Genomic DNA, 23084 nt, shown 5'->3' with positions numbered 1-23084 from the left:
AAATCACTTTCCTTAGGAGCTGTCTGTTTATTCATTGACTGACTGGGCAATAAGGCAGCTGCCTTGTGTTTCGGACACAGCCACAGTGTTAACTAACTAGTGAGCAATCCAGGCTATGTCAGATCATTTGAAAACAATTTGACACCAAACTGTTCCCAGACATGTGCAGTGCCCTTTCGTAGAGATGTGGTGGATTCTGGTCTTGTAGCTCTTCTCTAATGTGGTGTGTTAGTTAGTTAGTTAGTTAGAGCAGTCACCTTCAGAGTATGGTGACCCTGGTCGAAAATCCAGCATCCACTGGTAGATGTGTTTTGAAATGTGGTTCCAACTGGTAGACCATGTTGAAACAAGAAACAAACCAGATACCAACTGGTCTCACCAGCTAGAAACCATCTACCATGTTCCAAAACACAGCTACCAGTCTATGCTGGATAACACCCAGATACATGTCCTGGAATTACCTTCTCCGTCTTCTTCCGTCTCGATGGCTTCAATGGCTTCGATGGTTGCTGGAGGGAGAGGAGGGTAGTGTGTTACACCTGAACAAGCCATGCAACAGCAGTAACGCACAGGCAGCAGTTGTGCACGAGCAGCGGCGGGCGCCGGGACAACCCGTGAGACGCATGCACGCCAACCAGACTATGGACCACAGACTCAGACAATCCCCTCAACCATTCGCACTCTGCAGGAGGCTTCTCCTGCTTTTCACGCTTGCTGTACTCTGGACACCCTACAGGCCTCTCAGAAACTCATTCTCACCCCAGTTTACCAATGACGGGTAAACCGACCCACTAATGTGTCCATGCTTTGGGGGAACTAAAAGAGCAGTACCCCAAAGCCTGGAGTTTGTCAGAGGATACAGAGAGAGACAGATGGAGAGACAGGTGGAAGAGACAGGGACAGACAATATAGAGACAGTAGAGGGGGAAATAAAAAGAAGTAGGGGAGAGAGAGGGAAGGAGATAGAGGGAGACAAGAACCAAGAGAGGAACATGGCCAGTACTGGCTCGTGTGCTCACCACTCTGTAGAGTCTGTTTGCCACCAGAAAGCACCCCGCTGGGCAGCATGCCGGTAGGGGTCAGGCCCTTCAGGGTCAACACATTCTCACTCTCCTCTCTGCAAAGACAGGATATAACCATCAGAAATAATAACACACACTGATTTTACACTACTGTCCAAAAGTTTGGGTCTTTTATTGCCGCCAAGGCTGCATTTATTTGATCAAAAGAGCAGTAAAAACAGTAATATTGTAAACTGTTATTACAATCAAAAAATAACTGTTTTCTGTTTAAGTATAATTTAAAATGTAATTTATTCTTGAATTTTCAGTCTTCAGTGTCAAATGATCCTTCAGAAATCATTCTAATATGCTGATTTGGTGCTCGAGAAACATTTCTTATTATCAATGTTCAAAACAGTTGTGCTAATTAATATTTTTTTGTTTTGTGTAACAATTTTGCATTTATTTGAAATGGAAATCTTTTGTAACATTTTAATTGTTTTTACTGTCACTTTTGATCAGTTTAATGAATCCTTGTTGAATAAAAGTATTAAGTTCTTAAAAAAAAAAGAAAAAGAAAATATTGTACTGACCCCAAATATTTGAAAGGTAGTGTACATGATATTAAAATAAGTCATCAGTGAACTTCATATTCAGTACATTTAAAATACCTAGCAGATTAAACTATATTATATTTTGGTTTTAGTTAGGGGTGTGACGTGACAGTTAGCTCACGAGACAAGACGAGACACGAGATTGAGTTCACGAGAATGAGAAGAGATTTTTACACAGTATTTTTAAGAAATCCTCAATGACGAAATACATGACTAGAAAAATAGTCTGCAGGTGCATTTGAAATGTTTTAACTAATCATCTTGTAATGAATGTCAATTCAGTTCTACTTTCTGAGTATGAATTATCATATGCAGTAAAAGACAACAATACTCAAGCACTGTAAAAGGTTTTGCCATAAACTCAACTGACTGGCTTCTCTCCTATATGATTTCATATGAGTCTCTTCAGACCTTAAAACTGTACATGATTTATGAGCTTCTACAACTTTTGACCTCCTAACTGAACTCCTTTCCCCAAATTGATCATAGAAATAAAAACAGTATAAATAAAAATGGATAACACAGTTTTCTCTTAGTTTTATTAAGTGCAAACAATAAGTGCAACCATAAAGTACTCTCTCAATATTCAAAGTGCAAATAGAGACCAACATTTTTCTATAAACATGATACAGAGCAAACTACACAGCTACAGCCTAAGATAGCTTTCATATCGGGAGATATTTGCATGCAACAGGGAGCCGCTTTCAAAATGCGGGGTATTGAAATCTCATTTGAACGCGCGCTCGCGTTTTACTTTCGCTTTCGCGATCGCGCATACTCTGAATAGGGAGCGGCAGTGCTGAGCACGAATTCTACAAGATAAGACATTTATCAGAGGCTTGCTCTGTTGTGCAACGAATCCTCCGCCATGGTCTTGTCAGTCATCTCCTCATTTACTCTCATCACGTGATCAGTGAACTCTGATTCCTGCTGCACTTCGTACAACTCTGTAGCCCGCGTTGGACGAGCTGGATGGAATTGAAGCGACTGTTATCCAACTGAATTATATGGTTTTTATTTTTATAAAAAGCAAAATGGCAGTTGGAGGCGTTATGTAAATGTAGCGGTGGCATATTCTATCATAATTTTACCCTCACCACTCCTTGCAAAATGGGTCTTTATGAATCAAAATTTACAGCTGCCTTTATATTTTAGGAAAGGGGTCTCTCAAAGATACTTACTGACATAATTATCCTCCCCAAATAACTTGCAATTTTAAGTTACAACCACAGATGTCCAAAGACAGCCACATTATACCTACAAAATATTACTTTTACAGCAGTTTCTTACATCCCAGTTTTATGTTGTACTAAATATCAGCAATATCTTGCTTTTAAGAAGCCTCTCCTCTATTTATCATATATGACAAGCAAGAACAGTTTCATAAGCATGTGACTCAGCTGACCGCAGACTGAATGACTCAGCTGGAGGAAGCCCCGTTTGTACCTGAGCACTGAGAACATCTTGGCCATCTTCCCAATGGCACGGATCTTGTTCCTAATCACCTCTTTGCGAGCAGCTGCTGCATTGGCTGTGGGTGGAAAGAAAAAATAAAGCGGTCTCAGTCTGTATGACCAGAGGCTAAAAACCTTCAGAAACTTTTCTTCTTTTATATACATAGATGTAGACACACAAGAAAATATGTATTGTGTTGGCGGCAGTTTCGAGAGTAACTAACTTAAAGAAGCGACTACTACATTGTTATGCGAAAGTTTGGGAACCCCTTGCAGAATCTGTGAAAAATTTTAGCAAAATAAGAGAGATTGTACAAAATGCATGATATTTTTTATTTAGTACTGTCCTGAGTAAGATATTTTACATAAAAGATATTTACATATAGTCCACAAGACAAAAAAATAGCTGAATTTATTAAAATGGCCCCGTTCAAAAGTTTGTGAACCATTGATTCTTAATACTGTGTGTGGATACCTGGATGATCTACGACTGTTTTTTTGTTTTGTTCATGAGTCCCTTGTTTGTCCTGAGCAGTTAAACTGAGCTCTGTTCTTCAGAAAAATCCTCCAGGTCCTGCAGATTATTCAGTTTTCAAGGATTTTTTGCATATTTGAACCCTTTCCAGCAGTGACTGAATGATTTTGAGATCCGTCTTTTCACACTGAGGACAACTGAGGGACTCAAACACAACTATTAAAAAAGGTTCAAACATTCACTGATGCTCCAGAAGGAAACGCAGTGCATTAAGAGCCGGGGGGTGAAAACTTTTGAACAAATTTTTCTTTTTTTGTTGAAATATCATTTTGTTCATTAAGTACTGCCCTTCAAAAGCAACAGAAGATACTTACATGTTTCCCGGAAGAAAAATTAAGTACAATATACCTTGAACTTCAAATTCAAAAAGTTTTCACCCCCCGGCTCTTAATGCATGGTGTTTCCTTCTGGAGCATCAGTGAATGTTTGAACCTTTTTTATTAGTTGTGTTTGAGTCCTTCAGTTGTCCCCAGTGTGAAAAGACGGATCTCAAAATCATTCAGTCACTGCTGGAAAGGGTTCAAATATGCAAAAAATCCTTGAAAACTGAATAATCTGCAGGACCTGGAGGATTTTTCTGAAGAAGAGAGCTCAGATTAACTGCTCAGGACAAACAAGGGATTCGTGAACAACCATCACAAAACAAAAAAACAGTCGTAGATCATCCAGGTAACCACACACAGTATTAAGAATCAAGGGTTCCCAAACTTTTGAACAGGGTTATTTTCATAATTTTTTTTCTTTTTTTCTTGTGGACTAAATGTAAATATCGTTTATGTAAAATATCTTACTCAGGACAGTACTAAATAAAAAAATAACATGCATTTTGTATGATCTCTCTTATTTTGTTAAAATTATTCACATTTTCACAGATTCTGCAAGGGGTTCCCAAACTTTTGCATAACACTGTAACTAGCCTACATGATTCAGTAGTGTGACAATAGCAGCTTTTTTCATAATCATGTAGCTTTTAAAGTAACAAGCTACTTTTTCCAATGACAAAACATGGTGTAAAGTGTTTAGTGAGATGAGATTCATTCACACAAAACCCTAACTGTTTTTGAATCACATTAAAGTAAATAATAATGCTAAAATATTATTATTTCTAACCAGTTTTAATTGCCTTAAATTAGTAGCTTGTAACTTGAAATGCTTCAGTTCTAAAGTAGCTTTCCCAATACTTGTTGGAGGTAGTAGCTGTAGCGCAAAGAAAAAACTTAAGGACTATTACAAACACAGTATCACAACAATGCTACTTAACAGGAAAGATACTGAAAGGACTATGAGTCATAATTCAGGATGTACCTGACGTCAAAGAAAAGGCCCTTTCTGTTGAGAAATCATAATCATGTTTCATGTGGAATAAATCATGTTTATCTTCTGCATAGGACAGTTAAGAGGATGTCTCACCGTCAAAGATCTCGTCTCCATCATTCATCAGCTCATCGTCAGAACAGATGCTCAACACATTTACCAGCATCTCCGTGACTGCAGGCCAAGCAACAGTCAGTCACAACATATCAAAATGACATTTAGTTGAAAGTATCGGACATTAGCAAAAGTTTTTTGTTGAGTTTTTTCTTAAGCAAAATGAATTGTCAAGCCTGTCAATATCCGATTGTATATGTATGTGACAGAGAGGTACCTTTCTCCCCCACAAATGGCAGTGACCAGGTGAAGACGTCCATGAAATTTGGCAGCCAGTAAGGATGAGGGGAGCAGTTAAACTGTCGGATGTTCATTACATTGTTCTCGTACTTCAGAACGGCAGCTGAGGAAGTGAGTAATAAGAAAAAGTGAGCCACCGGCATTTGAGTTTTTTTCTAATCAATAATATGAGAAATAATCTCAAGAGACCGTGGCTTCCTGAGCCTCTGGGTTTGTTTCCTAATAAATTTGCTAAAATAGTGTGTACACACAATGATATGACAAAACCCAAGCTAAATGAGCTTTCTGAGGGAAAATATGTCAATCAAAAATATTGTAAAAACATCCAGATATACAGTATATCAATTTGTGAACATTCATTTTCACAAAAAGCCTCCACTAGATGGTACTGCTGAGAGGTTGACCCTGTTCCATCAGCGAATGATAAGACCACATGGATGGAGTCACTCGAGCTGATGGTTCTGCCCACGCTCTCATCCAGCTCTCTGTTCCCATCACAATGCTCCATTTTTTCACACATATCTCACTGTAAGGGAAAGCAGGACTCACCTTTGTTATTGTAAACATCAAGGTAGTTTGGTGCAGAGAAGATGGTAATTAGAGAAGGAAAGCCAGTGGTCTGACTCTTCCTGTACATCCGGTATCTGTGAGAAGAGGGAGAGGGAAGATAAAAACATTTTCATTTACTTTCATAGACAAAATGTGCAAAAACTGTACCTGTATGGAAAGGTGTACACCTTTGTATCTTATATACCCCAAAAAGGTGCATATTAGTACACAAGATTTAAAAACAAAAAAGGGAAGGAAAACATACCCAGCATCTTGTGCTTCGTGTGCTCGAATGATTGATAACAAGTTATTATTCTGTAGGAAGTCACAGACAGCTGGATAACTGCAACACAGAGATTGAGAGAAGGAAAAGAGAATGAGAGAGAAAATAAGAGCCAACGTTCGGAAACTGTGGGTGGACGAGTCTCATTAATGTTGTATTGTTTTTTCTATGCTTTCCGCTGTCAGCCAACCAAAACATTCATGTGTGAATGGAGCATGAGTGTGGTTCCATATGTGTCCAGCAGGGGCAGTGTGGTGCTCAACTGTTTATCACTTCACATCCGTTTACAGATATCCTGAGAAAAAAATGCCTTGTTTTTACATATTTGCAATTCATATATGTTTGGATATACATTAACATTCACTCACTGTTGCACTCACAGATCCTGACATGATTTGAGTTTCAATTATTTGAATGATTTACAAAAAATTATATTTCAAAGTATTGTGACATGATGCTCTATCAGTATTCTCATGCCAAGAATTTTAGGCGTATTTTTAGTACATTTTTCACAAGAATATTTTTGGTAAAAAGAAGATTTAGAGCAACTCTATGATAAGGCAAGCATAATAACACTTAATCATTTCGGTAACACTTAACAATTTGTTAACATTAGTTAACTACATGAAAAATACATATAAAGCATTTATATTAAAGTTTGTTATTATTAATTTCAACATTTATTGATGCATTATTCAAATCAAAGGTTGTATCCATTAATATTGACGTGAGCTAACATGAACTAACAACGAACAGTTGTATTTTTATTAAATAATGTTAACCAAAATGAATAAATACTGTATCAAATGTACTGCTCGTTGTTAGTAAATGTATTAATGTTTACTAATCGAACCATGTTGTTAAGCGTTATCATTATTTCTCTTCAAATTAAATTTTGCAAATGCACAAAGCATTTACCTGACACAGTTTTCAACTAAAAACGCAAACTTTTATGCAATTTGGCTGTTTATTTACACGACAACGCCATTTTGGGGGCCTGAAAATACCGTTATTGTCTCTATATAAACTACAAAAACACGAATTTCTAAAAACGGTGATGTCATGCACATGTGTATTACGTGTTCAGTCTTTAGGCATGTAGTGTGTTTTTTTTTTTTACAAAGTAACATCGCCAACTACTGGCCTGGCATGAATAATACAGCGATTTTAGTCGTTTTCACAGATCCAACACAATGTTGTCGTCGGCACACGAAACCTTTAAAAAAAAAAAAACTCAAAGGAAAAACGTTTTAATTTTTAGTACATCGTTATCATGTAAACGTCCCGCGCAAATAAAAAAAATAGCAATACACAAAGAAAAAATGGTAAAAAAAATCATATTGCAACCAAGAAATTGATATAATATCCTACATCCCCAGAGCTCTGCTGATTCCCACCTATATTCTAAACCTGTAGGAACAGAAAAGGAGTTGTCAGGCAGAATGTTCACTCTGCTCTTTTCCTTACAATGAAAATGAATGTGGAAGGACGCTGTCAAGCTTCACTGTAAGAAAGCGCTAACATACGCTTGCCTATAACTCAGAGAGTGTGTAAAAGGGTGTGTGAGCTGCTTTCTGTCTTTCTCTCTTGAGTCGTCGGTTAATGAGGGGGCACTGCTGCTTTACCACTGCTTTCTACCAATCACTTCTTCCTCTGCATCTCTCTTTCTCTCTCGCTATCACTCGCTCCAGTTTGGGAAGAGGAAGCGGGTCGTCATGGCAACACCACACTGCAGAGCCCTTGGGGATTGTGGGATAGATCGCAAAGCTGTGTTGCCGTTGCTGGCCGCAGTGTAAACCCTTCACTCACTCCCTCCTTCCATCTCACTCTTTCTGCTGACTACAGTACGATCGAGGCTGAAAAGGCATCCCCCCTTCTTGCATAGTCTGACATTTGACTATCAGCATAAAGTCTGGTCCACTTTCAGATTATTCTGACAAAGAAACGCCCACTGAGACAAATATGGACTGTTTTTACATGTTTGAAGCCATGGTGGAAAATAGATGAATTGGGAAAAGTACATATAAATATTCTGTGTTTAATACAAATTCTTCTGAACTGACTGCACTTGTGTTCATTAACGCACAAAAAAATAATAATTGGACTCGTCATCTGCACTTTTACAAAGGAAGACAATCTGTAAAAGTAAAAATACTCAGCGTTTCAATAGTAGCCTATAGCTACAGGACGTAAACAATATTTATGTTAACTTGTATTAAACCAGGGAACATTCTGTGAAAAAAAATAAAAAATGAAGTCACAGTTTTGCTTTTGGATAAAATGTAATTAATTTGCTACTAATTGCTTTTTCTATACTCTAAATGTCTTCATTTGTACAGGTGCTTTATGAGAAACCATATACATAGAGCCTGCATTAGCATGAAGGCAATCACATAAACAAACAGAGTGAATGGAGTGAAAGAGGAGTGATTAAACACCAACATGGTGATTCAGGGAGGTGGGCAGCTCGAGGAACACTGACAACACAGATTAAAACAAATGGCTTCTGTGAGCCTTGCATAACAGAAATGTGTGTGGGTATTTATCTGTCTAAGTAGAGTATGAAGCGTTGTGTGTATGTGTAATAAATTCAGTTTTGTGTGTCCTGTAACATGGCTGCCTCTGGTATACGCACTAAGGAATGTAAGGCTCCAAATCAGTGGCCCAGACTGGCAGTTTACAAGGATGGATATATGGATATAGATAAGAGGACTTTCTGTCTGTTCCTCACACAAAGCTATTGTATAGCTTCAGAAGATTAAATGCTAATGCTAATGCTAAAGCACAACATTAAAATGCTGAAAAACAAAAGATCAATCTTCACTCCCACTCTATGAGAAACAAACACTCATTCTCACATACACATGCTCACTGCCATTCCATCAAATTTTCAGCAGAGTGTGTGAAACATTAAAAGACTGTTGCTTTAAGCAGTCAGAGCAGAGTGCAGAAAACAACAGCAACCCTGAACACCTGGAGAGACCCAACAACCCCTCACCGACTCAGCTGTCCTCATACATACATACTAGGGCTGTCACGATATCAGATTTTTCACACCACGGTTATCATATAGAATAATAGTTATCTATAGAAACCTTTAAGCCAATGAATCACACCATCGCATACAACAACTACACTTAAGGGTAATCAGATACTGATAAACAACTGATAACAACCAACTGATAAACACAAGGCACAATAATTTTTACTTTTTGCATTCTCTGTCTTTAGCAAATTTTTATGAAGGAAGACAAGCATTTAGTTTATCTGATTTCAAGCTGGAGTAAAAGAAACACTGCCTGAATGTATCCCAAAGACTGAAAAGATTTTCTGATGCACATTTTAAAGACCATGCTATGTGATTTTATTTAGAGGCAGAAATTATATTATTTTATAGTATTCTATACAGTGATAAAGGCTATGCATAGCATTATAAATATACATTATCCTTACGAAAATAACCAAGATGGCTTGAACACAGACAAACCATATACTGTCAAAATGGTGTGTTAATTCTCTTCATGTTAAATCATTCAAAACGTCTCTATATGCATTTTAAATGTACATTTCATACAGATTACATAATCAGAGAGAGTAGCCTATTTCTTTTAAAATGTTTTGTTTAAAAGTAGACATTTCAAGCTTTCTATAGATATATTTCTCATGTCTGTGAGGCAAGTAGCCTATATACTGAGTTTCGGTTCATTTATGAGATGCGCTCCAGTTCATGTGCAATGCAAGTGAACGCTCCTCTGTCTTATCAGACGACATGATTTTGCACGGCAGTAGCAGCTGCGCGCTGCATCTTCTTCTGTTTTATATCAGATGGCAGCGTTAAGATGAAATGCCGCCACCTATTGTACTTTGGGATGTCAACCAGGTACTGGTGCTGGATAATTTACGTGTCATATTAAAATGTGTATTATTCATTTTAAATATTTCGGTTATCACGATATATTGTCACACTCTTAATTAACACGATATCGATTTTTCATGTTTTGAATATCACGGTTATCATCAATACTGGGATATCGCGACACCCCTAATACATACACACACTCACATGAATACAATCAAATATGTGTACACGTTCTGTGTTACACAAGCATCTACATACACGCTGACACATATACCTATACAACGTATGCCTATTTACCTATACATACAAGGGAAACTGGGGCTAGTCGTCACAGAAGCTGTTTCTTAGTTACTTTGATATGTTTAAACATCCAAAGGCCAATACAGCCATTTCATTTGTGATTAAGATATCTTAAAATGTAATAAATGTATATATTTTATATTCTGGCATGATTTTATAACATCATATATCAACATAGTGCAAAATGATATTAAAATTATGTGTAGAAGTTGTTGCTTTGTTATGAGAAAGAATGTCCAGAAAAATGAATTTCACTGATGTCATTCAGAGTAACCAATATAAAGGGACCATTTTGGATCAAGTCATGTGGTCAATATCATGTGACCGGATGTGTCATCATTCAGACACCTGCACACATGGTCGTGAAGCAAAGTAACTAACTCTCTCTTAACTATTTGAAAAAAATCATGTTTTCACTTGCACATATGCATGTCCCGAAACATCAGTTCATTCGGTACACCCGCTATAAAACATGGAAAATGTTGTAATATTTTAAAAACTTGTACTAAATATAAAATGTTTGATTGTCCTTTTGCTAGCTAGCTAGCAAGCTAACTAACTAGCTAGCTAGATATCAGCATGTTAGCATTGTTTGAAAATATCGTCATTCGGTAAAACCAAATTTTGGTTAAACTGAATGACTTTTTTGGTGACATATTTTGTTCATCTTGTAAAAAATTACAAAAACAGTGTTAATTGATTATAAAAACCACATAATCTCATTGTTAACACTGAATAAAACTTTAATTATAAAAATTTTAATTATAACTCCATTATGTTTTTTTACACTATTAAAAACCTTATTCGTCAATGACCCATAAACAGATTTTTTTTTTTTGATTTTTTTTATATATTTTGAAATTGCATGTAAAAATATACACTACCTTTCAAAAGTTTGGGTTCAGTAGGATTTCTTTTGAAAAAAATTAATACTGTTTTATTTATTATGGATGCACTAAATTAATCAGTGACAGTAAACACATTTATAATGTTAAAAAAGATTTCTATTTCAAATAAATTCTCTTCTTTTGAACTTTCTATTCATTAAAGAATCCTGTGATCAAAAAAACAAAAAACAAAACATGTATCATGCTTTCCACAAAGATATCAAGCAGCACAACTGTTTTTGACATTGATAATAATAAATTTTGTCATGTTTTTATTTGGGCAAGTTGTCATGTTTTAATCTCATTTTTTTTATTGATTACAATATTTTTTTTTTTAATAAAACAATGGTTGTATATTACCTTTTACATTTTGGTTGTTTCATAAATTGTTTCACTAAGTTCAAAAGTCCATAATAGGCCATTTAACTGCAGATTTCTTTGTGACAGCATTTCCCATATAATTCCCACTCAGGCACACTGAAACACCCTTAAAAACAAAACAAAAAAATTCACCCACCTGTAGAAGTATGAGCAGCCTCTGACTGTGTTGTGGCTAAAGTACTCTTGGCTCTTTTCGTTGCCGAAGTCCTCCAGGGGATCAGACCAAAGCAAATCACACATAGGCCCGAATGCTGGGGGCTCCTTGAACCGGTCCAACTAGGCAACAGAGACACAAATATAATACAGAATACAGAAATACACACACACATACACTGCTTTCTTGTGGCCATGCATGAAATCTTTCTCCTCCCACACACAGCGCTGCTGTTCACGCATGGCTTGGCAGTACCTTCTTTATGTCGTCTAAGGTCTGTATTTCTGGGGACAGGCCACCGTGGACGCACAGGAACTGTTGGTTCATGAGAGCTGCCAAGGGCAGACAGTCAAACGCGTCCATACAGGAATCGTAAACCTGCTCTGAATACTTGATTTTACCTGATACACAGTAAGGGAGAAAGAGAACAAGTGAGTACAAAGGAAGAGAAGTCATTTTCTCTGTTCAAATACATAGAAAATTAAAAAAAAAAAAAAATCTGTAAATATTTGTTACTCTGTTTTTCACTTTCCAACAGAGACATTTTTCAGTGCTAGCATAACAAAATGAAGACCAAAGAATATGCAGTAGGTGTGTAATTGATGCTTTATCTGTGGATTTCTTTCATTCTTGTGCTGCCACAGAGCATGATGGGAAATGTAGTTTGGTTGCACACATCTGCCACCTCATAAACCTGCTGAATGAGTAGAATTTTTTTTTTTTTTACTTTATCACTATTCTTTCTTAACAGTAAAAACTAAATGGTACCATCAACATTCACAATTGCAACTTTAAATGATAAATAGGGAGACGAGTGCCCTTCTCACGTCGACATTCATCATCTGCATCCTCAACGTACTATACATGAAATCTGAGATTTGGATATAAAGCCGTTTACATCAGAAAAATTCATAAATTAATATTGTATTAATTAATTTATTCATTTTACCTGAAAACCATTTGTAATGTTAGTCAAGGTTTCAAAACAGGCTATTATTGCTACTGTACCTTTAAGACAAGAACAGATAAGTCACATATTATATCTATCATGACAGCTCTCTGAAGAGTTTAGTAATGGATATAGTCTTGGTGGAATAGATCAGCTATAGATCAGACATGCTGCTGCACAAATAGCATATATGAAATTACCCGTAACAGATCTATACAGGTGGAGCTGGGGAAGGTGAAGGGTTTCAGTGGAGCTCTGAAAGCGCGCTGCAAACTGCTACAGCAAACGTTGACCAACTATTTAAATGTCAGCAAGCTCAATGGCTACAGATGCATCAGGAACCAAACAGCTTGTGCCGTGTAGTGAACGATGTGATTGTCAGCAGGTTATGTTAAGGACACAACAGCCTGCGCCATCTAGAGTTTCATGACAGAACTTAGTATTTATGTAAGTGATCTTTGTTATGATTGGTTATTCTCAGCAAAATGGCACTTTTGTTGTTATCAGGGAGAAGTTGCTGAACTAAATGAGCATATGTAAATAAAATATGCTACATAAATCTATACGTTAAGTGTGGGCGGTCATATTCTAATAAGGAAAAGATTCTGACATAATAGGCATCCATTGTTAAAGGAATAGTTCACCCAAAATGGATGTTTTGTAAGATATTTTTCTTACAAAAAACGCATCGCTTCACTTCAGAAGCCCTTTATTAACCCTCTGGAGCCGTATGGATTACTTTTATGATGGATGGATGCACTTTTTTGGGCTTCAAAATCTCACGCCCCCTTCACTACCATTATAAAGCTTGGAAGAGCCAGGATATATTTTAATATATGTCTGATTGTGTTAGTCTGTAAAAAGATAGTCACATACACTTAGTATGGCTTGAGGGTGAGTAAATCATGTGATAATTTTCAGTTTTGGGTGAACTAACCCTTTAACATTAAAGTATATTTACATAGTATATCAAGCTCTTTCATTTCAAAAGAACAAAAAATTCTTGTTTTTCACAATATGCCCCCTAAGGCTAAACGAAGGCAAGTCATTTTGAAAAAGAAATCAGAAGAGGTAACACATATATATTTTTTTTTCAGTTCCTTTGCTAAAAACAACCTAATATTTGTAGTAAACAACAGCTATTTTGTTATAACTGCACTTATCATGTTTTTCACTGGCCTCATTAGATTCCTACTGGGACCGAACTTTAACATTCAGCCCCATGTGTCTCAGTGCGTCACAAACACTCACACACAAGATAAACAGTGTCTCCAGACGGAGAAGTTTTTTTCTCTCATTGTGTCGACGCGTGTCCTATTCTCATTATGTCTCAATACGCCACCTCTCAAAAGCATTTGTAACCATGCCGACAGGTCAGTGGAGTAGACACAGAAAGAGTTTGCCGTCAACTCCGCACCTCTCCCTCCCACCTCACCTGTCTCTGCGCTCCGCCGCTTGGCCTCATGGGAAGGCTCCATTCTGAAGCATTACCTCATACTCCACATCCCACCCCCTCCCACCTCCCAACTGCTCTGCATTATAAACCTCATTCACCTTAAATGGAAAGATTTGTCCTTTCAGGAACAATAGACATAGTAGGAAATTGAGGGCTGTGCTCTGTTATTCTGATTTATTTATTGTGAAATATAGGGATATGGAATTCATACCCCTTTTAAACTTGAACCATGAATTACAAATGAAATATACAGATAAAATGCTAATACTTTACAATAAGGTCTCATTTGTTAACATTAATTAATGCATTAACTAACATGAACAATGTTTTATTTTTACAGAATATATTAACCTTTGTTACTGTTATTTAATAAAAATGTTCATGTTAGTTCACAGTCATGTCAGTTCACATAAGCTAATGTTAAGAGATACAACTTTTGATCCTAAATATGTATTAGTAAATTCTGAGATTATCATGAACTAAGATTAATTAATACTGTAGAAGTATTGTTCATTGTTAGTTCATGTTAACTAATGTAGTTAACTATTGTTAACAAATGAAACCTTATTGTAAAGTGTTACCTATAAAACATAAACAATAAAATTATTCTATTAATAATTTTAATATTCTAAATTAGGAAATATATATCATATTAAATATATACCGGAAAAGTGATTTTCAGTGAAATATAGGAAAATAAATCACCTTTTAAACCATTATTCTGAACTATGAATTTACAATGTAAAATAGCTGTTTTCTATTTTAATATTTTTTAAATGTAATTTATTCCTGTGATGGCAAAGCTGAATTTTTTAAAGTATTATTTACTACTAGTGATGCTTTTCACTAGTAATTTTTTTGCCATTACAAATGACATAACCAGCAAATTAAAACACGCACAAAAGGAGAATACTCACATTCTTGTTTGAAGGTGAAATATTCTGTCAAATGTCTACATTCATGATTTCCTCTCAGTAAAAATAGCGTCTTTGGGTAGAGGATTTTCAGTGACCAGAGGTACAGAACACACTACAGAGAAAGAGAGAGAAAAAGAGCTGAAACATATGACCACATCCGTGAGATATCTACAAACATCATGCTAATGCAGGCCAGCGCAAGGTCTGTGTAGTGTTAATGATACACTTCCAATTACATTACATATGTTATCACATCTACTGTCAGCCCCCATCACCTTCACTGGCTGCCCGCGGACCAAACCATACATGGGTTTCCTCCTCCTCCTTTACTGCTAATACACACACTGTTAAGCACAACCAGGCTGACTAACTCTGATCTCATGTATTTTTGCTTTAACAGAAGAAGAATTCTACACCAAAAACATTGGGAGCTGAGTGATTTAATTGAGCAGTCGGTGTTGAGATGTGTTCGCAGAGCTAATCATGGCCTGCAGTCAAAGATGGCAGAAACTGGACATGTCAAAGAACGTGAATGTCAGAGCACAGCGCTCACGGATGACTGATTCCTCCTCTCTGTTTGAAGCTGGAGGATGATTCCCTGACGTGTGTGACAGAATTGGCAATTCTTGTTATCAAAGGAACACTCTAGAGTTACAAGATAACAGCGATGAGACTATCAGCCAATAACCGTGTCTTTTTGGTCAAAAGAAACTGTAGGATCCAAAACCTACCAACTGCCTTGAAAATGGAACATACATTTTTTGGGGGGGAATTTTAAGACATGAATGAATGCAGGGAGGACAATTATGCTTCAGCTGCAACAAAATTCGTTTTTGAGCTGCAGACACTTGCTATTTGTATATGTGCATTAATATCTTGTTGAATGTTTATTTTATTTTATATTTTATTTAATTGTTACTGGCATATTATTATTAATATTTTTTGGTGCAAGCAGTTACAGTGGTGTCTTGAAATCTGGCATGCTATAATCCATGGAAAACAAAAGCTTATTAAAGGGTCCTGAATTGAGAAATCAAATTTTCCTTGATCTTTTGACATATAAGAGGTCATTATACTATAAATATATCCTGTAAGTTTCAGAACTCAAAACTTTCTCATTAGTCCAAAAACGACTCGTTTTGGATTTTGTCACATTTAGACGTAATAATGTGACGAAAGAGCGCCTCTGCAGAAGAAGATACTTCTACATCATTGCCACTACATTATGTCATGTAGTAATAAATACGAGACGGACGCAAACGCAGGATTACTCCAGCAACAAAACGATAGAGATGCCTCTGAGGATTACAAGACATTTTGTAAGACAAGTTGTGGAAAAACACAGACTTTGCATTGCATCCTTCTGATTCTAACATTATGAAGCGTGGATGAACTTTATTTTTAACGAAGTTCCAGGTCGCATCAGTAAGACACTGTATGTTTGTTCGCTTCATTTTACTGCAGATTCATTTTTAAACAAGACATCATGACCCCTTTATTTGCTTTTTTATTTGCTGTTTTAATGAGCATTTATTAATTGATTAAAATAGTTATCATGTTTATTACAGGGTTCCTACACATTTTCAATTTCAAAATTCCATACTTTTCCAGACAAATTTCCAAACTTCTCTGTAGATTTCTCAGACCCTATTTAACATAAATGGTTCATGCAGCATTATATTTGGGTATAATACAATCATCTGTAAATATTTTCTCAGGAATTTTCCCATTGGTTTGATAATGTGCTAATATGATGAGAAGAAACCTAAAACTCTTTATAACTTTTTTTTGTTGTTGTTGAATAGTAGAGATGCACCGATATATCGGCCAACAATCGGTATCGGCCGATAAAAGCTATTATCATCACTATCGGCCATTGGCCGATTGTTTAAAAACTGCCGATGATCAGGCCCGATTATATCCTGTCAATCAAAAGGGTGCGGAAAGACGTGCAACTCATACATACTGTGTGTGAAGAAAATCACTCTTGTGTTGAATTTTAACGCATTAACTGTTTTAAAATAGTGACGTTAAAGCAGGCTCTTTTTGACCCTATGAAACACCCATAGTTCAAGCCAGGGTTGCCAGGTCCTACATCAAATATTATTTGTAGCGCCTCCCATCCAATAATTGCAAAAAGATTTGTGCTTTATTTCTAATAAGAATAAAAGTTTCAGTTTTCAAATTCTGTCCATTTTATCATGAAATTCAAACAATAAATGGTGTTTATATATATATATATATATATATATATATATATATATATACAAATAAACTAGAGAGGAGCTTATTTACTGTTAATTATATTTGTGTTTGTGTAAATTTGCCATGAAGACAACAAGTGCTTATGAAAACTACCTTATGTGATACTAAGTTTTATACAAACATTTCAGTTTTTATTTGAGTGTAATTGTTATATCTGAAAATAAACAGCAGCTGAATATAATACCTCTGTTGTTAATTGTAAATTCTAATATTGTAGTGTACCAAATGAGAGGGTTCCCTGTATAGTTTGCAACATTATTTGGGAGAGATTTTTTTCCTTAAGAAAAACCAAACTATCGGTATCGGCATCGGCCGATATCATTGTGAATAATCGGCTATCAGTATCGGCAGAGAAATTTAGTATCGGTGCATCTCTATTGAATAGTCATATGACCTGTTTTTAGGCCCTGCAACAATGCGGTTTGACCAGTGGGGCGCTATAGCACAACTGTAATGTAATAATCGATCAAACACTGATTAATCGGTGAAATAATCAGCAATTAGTCGATTAATCGTTCTAATAACGCTAGATGAATCAATTATCAAAATAATCGTTTGTTGCAGCCCTATTTATAATCTTCTCATATTCACCTCTGACACATCAAGCTGATACTGTAATGTGTTGCTGGTTTGAGTCGCACACACACATTTGTTTAGTGAAGTTCAAGAGAGACTGGTAAAAATTGGTAAAAATTATGGTAAAAATTCATTGAGTCATGTTTGACAATCACTAAATGATCACTAAACTTTTGCCATGAAATCAATCTGCTTATATGAATTAGAAATTCTTAATTTTATATTTCAGGAAACTGAAATGGGAGAAATAGTCTGGAAACACAAATATTTTTCCATACTCTTCTTTTTTCCATACTTTCCAGACCTGAAAAATATTAAAATCAAATTCCATACTTTTCCAGACTGCGTAGGAAACCCTGTTATTAAATGAAAGACTACATGGAATATTTCTCTTTTTTTTTCCAGAAATGTGTCACATTTATACATTTTTAATAGTACTTAGCTAAGTATTTATTGAATTAATATTTATAAATATTTATTGTATTAATATTTATAAATGTTTATTCATTAATATTAATCACAACATTTAACCTCTGCAGGTTTTCGTAGAATTAATTTATTAAATATTCTGTCTAATTTAATGCTTTCAGCTAGTGCAGTTACTCTTTTTAACACCATTTCACCATATTTTAAAAAATTCTGCAGATTTTTCTACAAAATTAGTACTGAAATGCAGATTTAAACTAGACCTGGTGATGACACAAATGAACCTTTTCATTTAAATTAATCCAAATGAACCAATTATTTTGATCAACGTGATTAAAAATCCACGTTGAAACCATGAATAGATGGATGCATACTCTTCTCACCTCGATACTGAAGTAACCCCGGTCCACATAGTCGCCCAGGAAGAGGTATCGTGTCGTGGCTGGAGAGCCGCCCACCTCAAACAGCTTCATCAGGTCGAAAAACTGCCCATGGATGTCACCGCACACTGCATAAAGGAAGAGAAGGCAGTGGAGAAAGAGAGAGAGGAGAAAATATTGACTTGCTGAGATGGATGCAAACAGGCGCAACAGTTTGTTCAATATACAGGATATACAAATGTTAATCCATGGCAGATTCATACAGCCATAGCTACTAAAATCATCATACTATAACCGCAGCTCTGTGCTGGGCGTAATCCCTTAATGTCAACTCGAACTATAATGAACTGATCGAATTGACAGGAAGCACAATCACAGCTGTGCACATCTGGGGGCGTGAACCACCTAAGAGCCTATATCCAACAAAGCTGGCCTGAAGATCTATGTTGCTCCTTTAGCAACATAATTCTCTCTCTCTGAGGGAGAGAGAGGGAGAGAAATGCAAACTCTTGTTGCCATGGAGACATGAATTTGATGAGAATAAAGAATGAAATAAATGAGGAGTTTGCGTTGGCATGGAGATGCTGCCTAAGCGTTTGCCCCAGAGGCCTCTCAGCCTGTAGTGTGTGTGGGTGTGGCCACGGACAGAGAGGGAAACACGCATTTAAAACCCTCTTAGCTCTTGCATCACATATGAAAACCTAGATATGAAGCCCACATCACTGCATGTCATGCAAAGATAGAGTGTCGTCAAATTATAAGCAAGAGTGTTTGTTCTGAGTTTGTGAGGAAGGAATTTCAGTCAGACTCCGACGCTTGAGCAGTCTGATTTACAGCAAAAGTCCAGATTGTGTGATATGACCTAGTGTAAGTGCGTCACCATGCTTGAGACCTGTGAGAAACTGTGGAGCATCTCGCTTCCTGTTTCTCCCACTTAAAACACCATGACATCGCTCGACAAGCAGTTTTATTTCCTTGTTAATGTACAATTCTGTTCAAGTCTCTTATGCTCATTAAACTTCATTTTTTTAATTAAAAATACAGTAAAAATGGTAATATTGTAAGATTTTACAATATTATACTATTTTCTATTTTCATTTTTTATACATGTAATTCATTTTTATGATGGCAAAGCTGAATTTTCAGCATCATTACTCCAGTCTTCAGTGTCACACGATCCTTCAGAAATTCCAATAAACTGTAGTACTTTTTTTTTTTTGCAAGATTTTTTGATGAATAGAAAGTTCAAAAGAGCAGCATTTATTTGAAATAGAAATCTTTTGTAACATTTCTTTACTGTCACTTTTAATGCATAACTGCTGAATAAAAGTATTAATTTCTTTCAAAAAAACAGACTGACTGACACCAAACTTTTGAACAATAGTGTATGTCCTATTGAAACAGGAAGGCAATACATAAAAACAGGGATGTGCAAAACAACATACAGTATTTTCAAAATCGACTAGTAAATGGATTGCTTATGGAAGCTTGTTTCCGCCATGAATAAAAAAATAAAGAAGGTAATTGCGACTTTTTATCTCACAATTCTGACTTTTTTCTAAGAATTGCGAGATATAAAGTCAGAATTGCAAGTTATAAAGTCAGAATTGTGTGATATAAAGTCACAATTGTGAGTTATAAAGTCAGAATTGTAAGATACAGTGCACAGCATAAATGAGTACACCCCCTCTGAACAAATATAAAAGATGTATTTTCTTTATGATCACTAATACAACTCATGGAAAAATGGCAAAACTAAAATGCATTAAACATATACATAATAAAAACTAGGGATGCACCGATACCATTTTTTAAGGACTGAGAACGAGTACTGATACTTTTTTTCTGGTACTCGCCGATACCGATGCCTATACATTTATTAATTTCTCTCTCTCTCTCTCTCTTTTTTTTTTTTTTGGTGACGTTGCAGTTTTCCAAGCACAACACAGTGAGACTAATGAATGTAGGACAGCTTCTTTATTGTTACTCTAACGAAAAAAGTAATAATTTTTATGTGCAAAAATTTCACAGTGTCCAATAACCTTCAAAGGGCATAATTACCAATATATATATAATTGTTGTTATATAAAAATAAATTTACAAATAAATTACAAACAATACGACAAATACTATAGAGATAAAAATTAAATAAACTTGTTTTTCAGATACAGTAGGTTTATTTACCATGTATACATTTATTTAACATCTTTTGTTGTTTTATTAACATTAATGACAAATATAGGCTACGGTCCCTTTAAGACCGAATCCATTGATACTGACACATATCCTGTATTTGTATTTCCACACCCCTGAGGCTAACATTGTTTCTGCTGCTGCTGCCGGTGTCTCTGTGCGTGGAAAATTCTGACAGTTACGTCACGTGAGGTATCGGTCTTTGGTATCAGGGGACATTTTTACGAGTACGAGTACGAGTACAAGTACACGAGCTTAGTATCGGGCCCGATACCGATACTGGTATCGGTGCATCCCTAATAAAACTGAGAAATATATGTCATTAATAGCCATAAAATAAGTAAATTAGCCAATTTTGTTTAAATTAAGGATTGCAGAAATGAGTACACCCTAGATTTAATTCAACAAATGTATAAAATTCTAGCACTTAGGATGCCCTCCATAATTTTGAATATACTGCTCTGACCCTTCTTGGCACGGAGTGTACAAGTTCATGACAAATTGTCACATCTGTCCTGTTTAACTCCTGTATGATGAGCTCCATAAATGCACTGATCTTTAATGGGGAGTGTTGCTCAACTCGTCTCTACGGAATCCCCCACAGGTGCTCAAGAGTGTTAAGATTGAGTGCAATACATGTCCACAGAAGGTTTTTCACCTTGGGAGAATGCATATTCTCATTGTCATGTTGAAAAAATGCCAACAATGCAGGGAATGAGGAAAGAGTAACATCTTCTGTTTCAAGTTTGTGTATTAAATTACACAGTGGTGTAGGAATTCATGGCAGCATTGTTAAAGCACAACTCCCTCACACCTTCAGCACTCCTACATCCCTATATAAGAGCTTTACTACCACTGAACTTTACTGTGGGAACCAGGCACTTCTCACTGTACTCCTCCTCTAGCAACACCATAACATTTTGGATGCTGTTAGATACAAAATGATTGATTTGGTCTCATGAGACCAGAGTATTGATTCCCAGAATCTATATTTTGTAAATATGGGGTTTGGAAATAGCTAACTGACTTTATTGTGCTTTGGCTACAGTAGGTAGTTCCAGTGAGAACAACAACCATGCATGTCATTTCTGCAGGCAGCATCTTACTCTGTGAGATAAACAGTCACTCTTTTTGTAGCTTTTGCTGGCTCTGAGACACTCACTTGGTATTTCTCCTGCTCTTTGTCTAGCAAAAAAATCCCTCATCACTAAATGAAAGCTTAAAATGAAGGCCTGATTATTTCGGGGCATGTCACAAGTCCATTGTTTTTGAATTTCTGTTACTTTTGCTATATTTTCACACTTCAAAAAATGATGTGGTAATCCTCTTGTACCACTGTCCTCTTTTGTGCTCAGAAATAAGTCTCCTGACAGTTCTCTCCCAAGTGGTTCCATTGTTGTCAGCATTAAGTCTGAGAATGATTCAGTGGGCTATATAACACTTTTAATCGTCAAGAAATTACTTCTCTTTAAATGTTTTGGTTCAACATACTTACCTGTTGATCAAACATTGCCTTAAACTTACACCAGAAATGTTTTATTTCATTTTATTTAGTAACTTTTAGGAGGGTGTACTCATTGTTGCTACACAACATTTTATCACCTTGATAAGAAAATCTTATTTTCCTGAATAATTTTGACATTCTTTGGTAATTGATTAAGCAGACTTGCTGGAACATTATATCTCTAAAGAACCTTAACATGTCTTTTAAGTAATTGAGTAATTGCTGACTTTCAGAAGTTTCAGAGGGGGTGTACTCATTTATGCTGTGCACTGTATAAACTCGCAATTCTGACTTTATAAGATGCAATTGTGAGTTTATATTTCGCAATTGCGAGAGAGTCAGAATTGAGACTATGTCTCGCAATTCTGACTTCATAACACGCAATTCTGACTATAACTTACAATTGTGAGTTTACATTTCAGTTCTAAGAAAAAAAAAAGAATTGTGAGATATAAACTCGCAATTGCGAGAAAAAAAGTCAGAATTGTGAAATAAAAAGTCGCAAATGACCCTTTCGACAGGAGTTTGATTGAGGGCGATCTTACCAAACATGACGCAGAATCCGCTGGTATGTCTGACAAAGCAGTTGGGGGAGTTAGTAGATTAACTTCGGTGAACTTGAAAAATGGTGTCTACTGACATCTTTCCACGGTTGAAACAACATTCCTTCTGATGTTCATTCATGTTTATTTTAAGCTATAAATTAACTAGTAGGAAGAGATGATCGTTTCAC

The 23084-nt window shown here is 36.0% G+C and overlaps 1 protein-coding gene across 3 annotated transcripts in view; it reads right to left on the bottom strand.

Moving 5' to 3' along the window:
* Positions 1-23084, bottom strand: part of ppp3ca (protein phosphatase 3, catalytic subunit, alpha isozyme) — a 71743-nt gene that overhangs the window by 12611 nt on the left and 36048 nt on the right. For 2 of the 3 annotated variants that reach the window (XM_051878305.1, XM_051878306.1), the window contains exons 3-13: positions 18658-18782; positions 15008-15119; positions 11941-12086; positions 11668-11807; positions 6087-6164; positions 5822-5916; positions 5250-5375; positions 5015-5092; positions 3062-3146; positions 1020-1117; positions 462-509 (exon numbers count right to left, since the gene is read on the bottom strand). In XM_051878305.1, coding sequence (XP_051734265.1) covers positions 462-509; positions 1020-1117; positions 3062-3146; positions 5015-5092; positions 5250-5375; positions 5822-5916; positions 6087-6164; positions 11668-11807; positions 11941-12086; positions 15008-15119; positions 18658-18782 — 1131 coding nt within the window. The remainder of the gene's footprint in view (positions 1-461; positions 510-1019; positions 1118-3061; positions 3147-5014; positions 5093-5249; positions 5376-5821; positions 5917-6086; positions 6165-11667; positions 11808-11940; positions 12087-15007; positions 15120-18657; positions 18783-23084) is intronic. The other variant, XM_051878307.1, reaches the window with a different exon arrangement.

Source organism: Ctenopharyngodon idella, chromosome 21, assembly GCF_019924925.1.
Source record: "Ctenopharyngodon idella isolate HZGC_01 chromosome 21, HZGC01, whole genome shotgun sequence".
NCBI classification, from domain to species: domain Eukaryota; kingdom Metazoa; phylum Chordata; class Actinopteri; order Cypriniformes; family Xenocyprididae; genus Ctenopharyngodon; species Ctenopharyngodon idella.
Note: the sequence above shows the minus strand (reverse complement) of the source record. Positions and strands in the feature narration are given on the sequence as shown.